Here is a 9772-nt window from a genome sequence, read left to right as displayed (position 1 = left end):
AGAGAGCACTATGTGCTCAAACATTATAAAGAACAAAAAAACAGAAACCTTGCTAAGACAATCACAAGACCAGTGAGCCGTGATTACATGAACTTTGGTATCTTGGACAGACGGCACGTTTGTTAATCTTTGGTTGTTTTCTGAAAGAACAAGTTTCGAGTGTTTCAGTCAGCCTGAACACCTAAATACAGTTATGTGAAACTAGACGAAACTCATTCCTGTTGAGCTGATTCCGACTCATAGCAACCCTAAAGGACAGAGCAAAACTGCCCTATAGGACTTCCAAAGAGCGACTGGTAGATTTGAACTGCCAGCCTTTTTGCTGGCAGCTGAGCTGTTACCCACTGCACCACCAGCCTCTGAAACTAGACAAGCTACTTCTAAGTTAGTTATAGTTCAAGACATACTTATAAGCACTGAAAACCATATACATATTTATGATTATATAGCACATAGGTTTCTAACATTTAATAACATGGCCTTTAGTGTTGTGGGTAAGAGAACTCTGTTTTCACAAAGCAAAACTTATAATTTTATTTCACAAGTCATTATTCTGCCTTCCCTATTTCATGAGGTTCAAAGTACATAATAACTAATTCTCGTTACTGATAAGAAACATTTTGCCACAGCTCTTGACTGAGTTCAAATAATCAATTTTCTGCTCTGTTCCATTTTGCCTTCTTTTTAAATTTTTCCTCACTAGCAGGATCATAACTCATCCAGATATTTATACTTCTCCCTCTTTGTCTATAATTTATGTATGTGTCCCAGTCTGTCCCACTGGCTACAGTTTTGTCATTCAATGACAGCAGGCAACAAGATCCAAACTTAGCACCACCACCCTGCTCCAAACTCAGAGGTGAGGAGATAAAGTTGGTCTCTGGGAGAGGCCATTAGATGAAGTCAGGAAACACTCCTGAGATGGACTTTAGAACAGGGCCATGGGGAATGGCCAGCACTTTCTTCTACGAAACACCAACTGCCTAGAGAAAAATTGTTACAAGAGTCAGAAAAATGAAATAAGTTATATAGCGATATATCTATGTTTGGATATGTATTGAAACAAATTACAATTTTCTCTTGGGATGGTGAAAATAATGTTTTTCGTTTGTTTTGTATTTCCATTAAGATTAAAACCAACTTACTCTATCCATTGTTGTTGTTGTCGTTAGCTCTTTCCACTCATGGCAATCCCACGCACAACAGAAGGAAACACTGCCCAGCCCTGCGCCATCCCCTTGATCAGTTGCAGATCAGAACCTCGTGATCCATGGGGTTTTCATGGCTGGTTTCGGACGTAGATCATCAGGCCTTTCTTCCCAGTTTGTATTAGTATGGAAGCTCCACTGAAACATGTTCAGCATCAAGGCAACAGCTGGTTGTGGCTACACATGAAGTGCGTTGGTTGGAAATCAAACCTGGGCCTCCCACATGGAAGGCGGGAGTTCTTCCCCTGAATCGCCACTGGCCTCACATCCCCAATGTAATTTTTCATCAAACCATGGGGCCGGGGATCAGCGAGCACTCACAGCCTTGCTTGGAATGCTAGTGTAACGCAGCTATTCACGCAATACAGCCAGCACTTCTCCAAAGAGCGTCTAGACCCAGCCTGGAAGGACTCATTCTACGGTCTCAGTGGAGGAAGGGTAAGTCTGAAGCAGCAGCAAGGCCACCTTCTGTGGCAGGAAAGGTCTTAACACTCAGAGTAAAAAGCTTTGGAGTTTGGGGATTCAGAAACGACAGCGCCATGATGGTGGAGTATAGGTAACAATGTCAGCATCACTTTCTCGTGGAAGAGTACCTAGATGCTGAGTGGGGAGGAGACTCCTAAAGCTCCACCTTCTAATGGAAGAGCCTGGGAGAGGTGAGGGGTCAAGGCAGGTGTGAAACAGATAATCTGTTCCTGGATTCAGGCCAAATGTGCCTGTGGCCTGGAAGCTACCGCAGGTTACTCTGTAGTAGTTAACACTTGGGAAACAAGGCCATGTCACTACTGTTAGTGATAAATCAAAAAATGGAATTTATACAGTAGGATTCAAAGAATGTCCAGCTTCTCACTGCCCGGCATTAAACACTGAGAAATGTAGGTTTGCTGACTCAGTTGCTGCGAGGATGGAGTACACGGCCATGTCTAGGTGCCCAGCTCCAGCACTTGCTGGAGTCATTGGCGGTCTTCTGAGGAGCCCAGGACTGTCCTGGCCAGGTACCAACACCAGTGGAAATTTGGAAGGCAGGACAAAGGCGTCTGATATGTATTTGGTGCTCCTGATCCCAAATGTCTGTAACTATTTCTGTTAGTTTCAGTCTAGGGCCGCTGTAACAAAACACCACAAAATAGACAGCGTTAAAGAACAGAAATTTATCGTCTCACAGTTCTGGAGACTAGAAGTCCAAATCAGGGTATTGGCCACGTTGTTCCTTCTGAGGGCTCTGAGAGAGTCTGTTCCACGCCTCTGTCCTAGCTTCTGGTGGTTCCCAGAGATCCTTTGCTTGTAGCTGCAGCACCACATGGCATCCTTCCTCTGTCCTCTGCCTTTTTGTCTCTTGTCGTCTTTTATAGGACACAACTCATAGGATTAGGACGCACACTAATCCAACATGACTCATATTAACCTAACTGATAGCATCTTCAAAGACCCAATTTCCAACCAAGATCATATTCGAAGGTACAAGGGTTAGGACTTCAACATATCATTTTGGGGGACACAATTCAATCCATAACACTTTGAGTTCAGAAAACTGGAACAAACTGCAGCAGTTTTCTTGAAGGGGAAAATCAGATTCAACAATTTCTGACCTCCAAAATTTACTAGCGAACACGTCCAGACCATTTGTTTAAAAGTTCACAGACAGGCCAGGAAAGGAGGCTGGAACGATCCATGTGGTATTGAATTACAGTTGGAGACATCGGTATGAACTTATGTTTAGCTTAATATAGATAGAGATGATTACATATAGAAATATTTGTAGATATATATGTATACGTGGGTTAGTATACAGACACATTTCCTTGCTCTGTTGGTTGAGAGGACCTAGAAGCAACAACACCCTGGGAACAACAAGCACACCTAGCACCCAGATCTTGGTTTCTAATACCATTCTACTATAAAAGAAACCAGATCTCCTTGAAGAAATGTCTGATTCAAAGTCTGAGGCAAGGAAAGTTAAAGGTGAGCTGCAACACCTTACACCAGAAAGCAAAGAAGTACTCAAAAATTAATGAAGACATTAATCTTGAAGGGCCTCCTACTAATCAAACATTTTGAGCATCAAATATATTTATGATGGTACAAAAATAATCCATGAGTCCATAGAGAACCAAAAATAAATGTGGGTGCGTGGGAGAGAGGCTCTTCTTCACAGACAAAATGCCAGGGAGTAAGTGTAGAAGTGATAATATTTTTAAAAAACTGTTTTACGTCCACCAGTGTGATAATTTTTACAGGCAAGGAGGCTAATGGATACTAAAGCCATTAAGTGAAAGCTGTTTGGAATAGAGAATATTCTGATAATCTTAAAATATTAATCCACATACTGCTTTTTTTAAAAAAAGATTTTATTGTCTTTTTGGTGAACATATACCCAGCACAACAGGTTCCCGTTCAACAATTTCTACACATACTGTTCAGTGACATTGGTTACATTCTTCACATCATGTCAGCATTCTCATTATTTTCGTTCTAGATATTCCCTTCCCGCTAACTTAGTCTCACTGCCCCCCAAACTTCTCATTCACGCTTTAGAGTAGCTGTTGTCCCTTTGGTCTCATATAATTTTTTTAAAAAGCACAGTATTCAAAAGTGTCATTCTTTACCTTTTGAACTAACCTGCTATTTCCACCTACTGCTTCTTAATTGCAATGGACAGCACCTTAAATACACGACCAATGTTAGCATCTGGTGGCGCAGTGGTTAAGAGCTCAGGCTGCTAACCAAAAGGTCAGCAGTTCGAATCCACCAGTCGCTCCTTGGAAACCCTATGGGACAGTCCTACTCTGTCCTATAGGGTCGCTGTGAGTCAGAATCGACTTGACGGCACACAACAAGAACATAATTGAACAAACTGATGTTAGATGTCTCCTGATACGATGCAACGAAAAGTGCAAAACATCGTCTATATGTTATTTTTGCTAAATGTTTAAGCTGAATCTAAGCATGAGGAAACAACCAGACTAATCTGAAGTGTGGAATATTTTACAAGATAATTGCCCTGGAATCCTTAAAAAACTCCAGCATCATGAAAGACTGAAAAGCTGGGGCGGGGGAGGGAGGGTGTTATTCTAGATGGAAGGAGACTAAAGAGACATGAGTCTCTGAGTCAGAATCCGCTCCATGGCAATGGATTTGCTTTGGAAACCCTGGTGGCATAGTGGTTAAGAGCTATGTCTGCTAACCAAAAGGTCAGCAGTTCAAATTCACCAGATGCTCCTTGGAAACCCTATGGGGCAGTTCTACTCTGTCCTATAGGGTCGCTAGGAGTTGGAATCGACTCTACGGCAACGGGTTTTTTGTTTTGTTTTTTTTAAAGAGGCATGACAACCGACTGTAATGCATGGTCCTTGATTAGTCCCAGATTTTTAAAAAAAGTGTATAAAAACTGTTTTGTCATGATTAAGATCAATTTGAATATAAAAACAAAAAAAAAAACAAAAACCAAACCCAGTGCGATTGAGTCAATTCCGACCCATAGAGACCCTACAGGACAGAGTAGAACTGCCCCATAGAGTTTCCAAGGAGCACCTGGTAGATTTGAACTGCCGACCCTTTGGTCAGCAGCTGTAGCACTTAACCACGGTGCCACCAGGGTTTCCTGGTTTGAATATCACCAAAACCAAACCCAGTGCTGTCGAGCTGATTCCGACTCATAGACTGTAATAGTAATTTCAGATTTCTTGGATGTGATAATGGTATTGTGTCTACTGCCTCTTGACCACAACTATTCCCTGGTATTACCCTGTGCCTCGGTCTCCCCACTGCTCTGTAGGCTCCTTCACAGAGGGCCAGCTTCTTCTCAGCTTTGCATCCCCAATCTAGGGAAAGCACAGTGGATGATCAATAAATACTTATTGAAGGATACCCAGATGAGACATTTTCCCTGCCTGGGAGCTCATGGACAGCGAGGGAGATGGGCTTCCAAGCATCTCACTTTGACAGCAGGTTTATGGGGAGGGAGGCTCTGATGTCCCTCAAGAGTCCTGAGATGAAAAGTGGATCGGGAGCACACACTTCATTCAGGAAACCATGCTTCAAACCTTAAACCAAAAACAACCCCTGAAGTCTTCTTTAAATCAAACAATAATTGAGCTTATTTAGTAAACAGTGTTAGCCTTGAACACCGAGCTTTTTTGAAGAACTATCTATATAGGATCAAATTGACTAGAAAGATTAGATAGCAAATTTAAGGGGCAATGAGTTTATGTTAATGGGGGACGAACCATTCAGAAAACAAGGGTGTGAATGGTTATACAACTGGAAGAATGTAATCAATAATCAAAGCAGCCCTGGTGGCACAGTGGTTAAGCACTAGGCTGCTAACTGAAAGGTCAGTGGTTCGAACCCACCAGCCCCTCCATGAGAGAAAGATGTGGCAGTGTGCTTCCATAAAGATTGTTGTTAGGTACTGTGGAGTTGGTTCCGACTCATGTGACTCACTCTATGTACAATAGAACGAAACACTGCCTGGCCTGTGCCATCCTCAGAATTGTTGCTATGTTTGAGCCCATTGTTGCAGCCACTGTGTCTGCAAAGATTACAGCCAAAGAAATCCTGTGGGGCAGTTCTACTCTGCCTACAGGGTCATCTATGAGTCAGAATCAAATCGAAGGCACACAGCGACAACAATCGGTATCACTGAGTTGTACATGTAGAAATTGTTGAACTGCTTTTTGTTCTGCTGTGTATATTCTCAACAACAACAAAAATTAAAAAAAAAAAAAAGGAACAAAGACAATATGTCTTGGCCACTGAGTATGACAGGGTGTATGGGGACCGAAGAGATTGGGGTGTGTGGCTGTCCAAGAGCTTGGTTCTCCCAGGTCTGGGGTTACAAACTACGTCTGCTTCCAGGGAAATTCAGCCTGGTTTTCACTCACTTTTCATACCCAAGGTGTGCAAAGAGCTTTGTTTTTTTGTTTCTCCTTCCCTCCCCAGTCTATTCTCTTCCCACAGGGTGGGCCTCTTCTGCAGAGGTGGCCCATGTGGATTTTGGAGATGGCCCACTGGCTGCCTCCCTATGCTCTCCTAGAACTGTGCACAATTTATTAAGAAACAATCTTTTAAAAAACAAATGAGCTGAAGCCATCGCAGAGGCTTCCCCTGCTCCACCACAGTTCTCCCCTTCCTTGCAGCCCACCAAGCCTTGGCTTCTAACTCACTTGGCCCAACCTCGCTGGGGCCCAAACTATGGATTGAGTTTGTCACTGGAATTCCTCACATGCACAAACCAGGATCTTGGAGCATGTGAAGGACCTGAAGAGCTGTGGCCCTGAACTTGGCCCCAGACATGAACACTGCGGGAGAACAAGATGTTCTCCAGCACACAGTGGCACCCAAACCCATTGGTAGAGTGAAATGTCCCATCCTTTTCAACATGACTCAGCACCTGGATCTCCAAATAGGACATGTGAGTGATTGCAGTGTCAGATTTTGGGCACCAGTCCCTGCCGCTTGGGGACTGGAGGGCATAAAAGCTCCAAGCTCCCCTAGGACAGGAGCACATGGTCTTTCCACTGTTAGACCCCAGTTGTTCCTTGTTCTGGAAAACAATAAATTGCCACTTTCTGTTTCCCTTGCAACTGGTGGCCTGGCATTTGTCTTATTTCCATCGACTAATAGAATAGGAATAGAACAGGACGAGAACCCTCATTCAGCTACAGAAAGACCTGGAATCTTAAACTTGTATGCCTAAGAAAAATCAACTCTTCCCAAAATAGCTTGAAGGGAGTGGTCTGTCAGAAAAAGTAGTTCCCAAACATTTTTGAAATCTTGGATTCTGCAGCCCACCTTCACGGTTCTGTGTGCCCTGGTCAAGCAGCTAAGTGTGTGATATTAGAGGAGAAGAGGGGGCTACAGAGACCAGGGGTGGGAGGGCAGATGAAGGGTCACATTGCGTGGGGGACCGCCGCCTTGCAGGGGACAGGGAAGAGGGAAAAGCAAAGTGAAAGCGAACACTGTAGAGAAATTGGCTGTTAGCCCGATGGCTTTGAGCCGGCTGGATCGCCCCCAGGGGCGCCCAGAGACCTCAGCGCTGCTGGCTCCGCCCCACCATCGCGGTGCCCTTGGTACCGCCTTTAGGCACTCCCTCCCTGCGTGTAAGTGGCCGGCAAAAGGTGGCGGGTCGCGCAGCGGGCCGGCTGTGGCTCCTCCCGTCCGCCGGAAGCCTTCTGCGCCTCCACGTCCTCCTTTGCCCGAGCTCAGGCCCCGCGTCCCGCAGCGCTTGGCCATGGGCCCCGCCGGCTCCTCGGCGCTGGCCCGCCTCGGCCTCCCCGCGCAGCCCCGGCCCGGGTGGCTCGGGCTCGCCGCGCTGGGACTGGCCGCCGTGGCACTGGGGGCCGTGGCCTGGCTCCGCGCGCGACCCTGGCGGCGCCGGCGGCTGCAGCAGGTGGGCACCGTGGCTCAGCTGTGGATCTACCCGGTCAAGTCCTGCAAGGGGGTGTCGGTGAGCGCGGCCGAGTGCACGTCCATGGGGCTGCGCAGCGGCCACCTACGGGACAGGTACGGCCGGCCCGGGCCGGTGGGCAGCGCGGGCCCAGTTATGGGTGGGGGTGGAGGAGGTGGGGTCTGTTTCCCATAAGAAAGTAGAGGTTTGGGACCTGAGTTAACCTTGGCTGACCGTTGGAGCCTCTGTCTTTGAGCCTTTAGCTGGGAAGTTCAAGTTCACGTCTGGTTCAGATTTGGAAAGGTAGGTAGGGCCCTACCCTTGGACAGGCTCCTGCGTTATCTGAGTGGGAGGCCCCTTTTCTGTAAAAGAAGGGGGTCTGATCTGGTTATCTCCAAGACTCCTGTGAGCTCTAAAGTTTCTTATTCTGTCTCTGTAGCACGATGGTAGACAGTTAAACGCCAGTGGCCCTAGTGGCGGGATGGGGCAATGCAGAAACTGTTGTTCAGGTACGCTGCCGTTGGCCTTGCTGAGGCTTGTTCTTCGCAGTTTCCCCATCCTTGGGGTCTTGCCTGCGAGACCTGACTCACTTTGATGCGTGAAGTCTTCTGCTGGGGTGGGGGTGGGGGTGAGGGGGCGGCGGGGAATGTCAGTGGGAGAGAGCTGCTCTGGCAGGGCCACGAGGGTGACACTTGCCCCCAGAGGCAGAGTGGTCCTCAGCTAAGAGCTGTGCGTAAAGTCCCAACCCAACACAGGGCCTGGCAATTAGAAATTTTGTTCTGAGCCCTCCAGAAAGGAGAGGTGCCATAGTACTTGTCCCAGAGGTGAGCATGCGTACACGTTATCACTGGCCCAGAACTATGCAGCTGTGTATCAGGAGGGCTCTCTTGACAGTGAACAATGCTAAACCCTAGAAAGAGTAATCAAGAGAGAACTAGGCCGCCTGCTTTGGTTCATTAGGTTTAAGATGGCTTCTTACCTGGCTGGGATGCTGTATAGCTGGGGTCTTGTGTCTAGTGGGAAGGAGATTTGCAAGTTGGTCATTTAAGGAACCTTCTAGCAGAGGCCATCTGCTGCCCTGAGTTCACTCCAGGTTCCACACATAAGTGCTGTCTCTGAAGATGGCTGACTTCTTAAAGAAACGTCAGTTGGCCAGTGCTCTGGGAAACCAATCCCACCTTGTTTTAGGGAAGTACAGGTGATGTAACTTATAGGAGATTTCCCATTTTCCCCCACCAGATTTCCAATTCTGGAGAGTTTAAAAAATATATATATAGCTTCTGATTCATGACAACACCGTGTGTGTCGGGGAGAACTAGACACAAGCCACAGGGTTTTTAATGACTGATTTTTTCAGAAGTAGATAAAAAAAAATTTTTTTTTTTTTAGATCAGCAGGACTTTCTTCCGAGGCACTTCCGGGTGGACTCAAACCTCCAGCCTTTCCATTAGCAGCCAAGCACGTTAATCATTCACACCACCCAGGGACTGGATATCTTAATTAACTTTGTAACAATCTTGTGAGCTAGGTGTTATCTCATTTTGCAAATAAAGAACCGGCGTCAGGAAGGATACTGAGATGTGGGATCTCACCCAAGATCACAAATCTCTATGTGCTGGAGGGATTTCAGCTCTGGGCTGTGTGAGTACAATAGGCACACTCTTTCTGTGCATCCAGAATGTGAAATAGAAGTGTGAGGATTGCAGTGAGGATCAGGAGAACTTGGGCAAAGTGACTTGCCCCTTTGAGCCTCCTTTCTCTCATTTGCAAAATAAAGAGGTGGAACCCTGTGATTTCTAAGACCCGATTAACCTAGATTTGGAGCCCTGGTGGCACAGTGGTTAAGAGCTCAGTTGCTAACCAAAAGCTCAGCAGTTCGAATCCACCAGCTGCTCCTTGGAAACCCTATGGGACAACTCTACTCTGTCCTATAGGGTTGATATGAGTTGGAATCGACTCAACGGCAAAGGGTTTGATTTGGTGTGGTAACCTAGATTTTATTTACCAAAAGATGATTGACATTTGAAAGCAAACCTGTGCACTCCAAAGAGCTCTGCCGAATGACTCCTGTTGTTCTCTCAACCCGAGAGGACAATAAAAAACCTACAAATATTCCTAAGCCAAACCGTTGCCATTGAGTTGATTCCTATTCATGGCGACTGCGTGTGTCACAGAG

At 46.2% G+C, this 9772-nt stretch overlaps 1 protein-coding gene across 2 annotated transcripts in view; it reads left to right on the top strand.

Moving 5' to 3' along the window:
- Positions 1 to 7425: 7425 nt before the first annotated feature.
- MTARC2 (mitochondrial amidoxime reducing component 2) overlaps positions 7426 to 9772 on the top strand; it is a 44527-nt gene continuing 42180 nt past the window's right edge. For both annotated transcript variants that reach the window (XM_064276889.1, XM_064276888.1), the window contains exon 1: positions 7426 to 7712. In XM_064276889.1, coding sequence (XP_064132959.1) covers positions 7441 to 7712 — 272 coding nt within the window. In that variant the 5' untranslated portion in view covers positions 7426 to 7440. The remainder of the gene's footprint in view (positions 7713 to 9772) is intronic.

This window comes from Loxodonta africana, chromosome 25 (assembly GCF_030014295.1).
Source record: "Loxodonta africana isolate mLoxAfr1 chromosome 25, mLoxAfr1.hap2, whole genome shotgun sequence".
Classification (NCBI taxonomy): Eukaryota; Metazoa; Chordata; class Mammalia; order Proboscidea; family Elephantidae; genus Loxodonta; species Loxodonta africana.
This window is presented reverse-complemented; position numbering and strand designations above follow the sequence as displayed.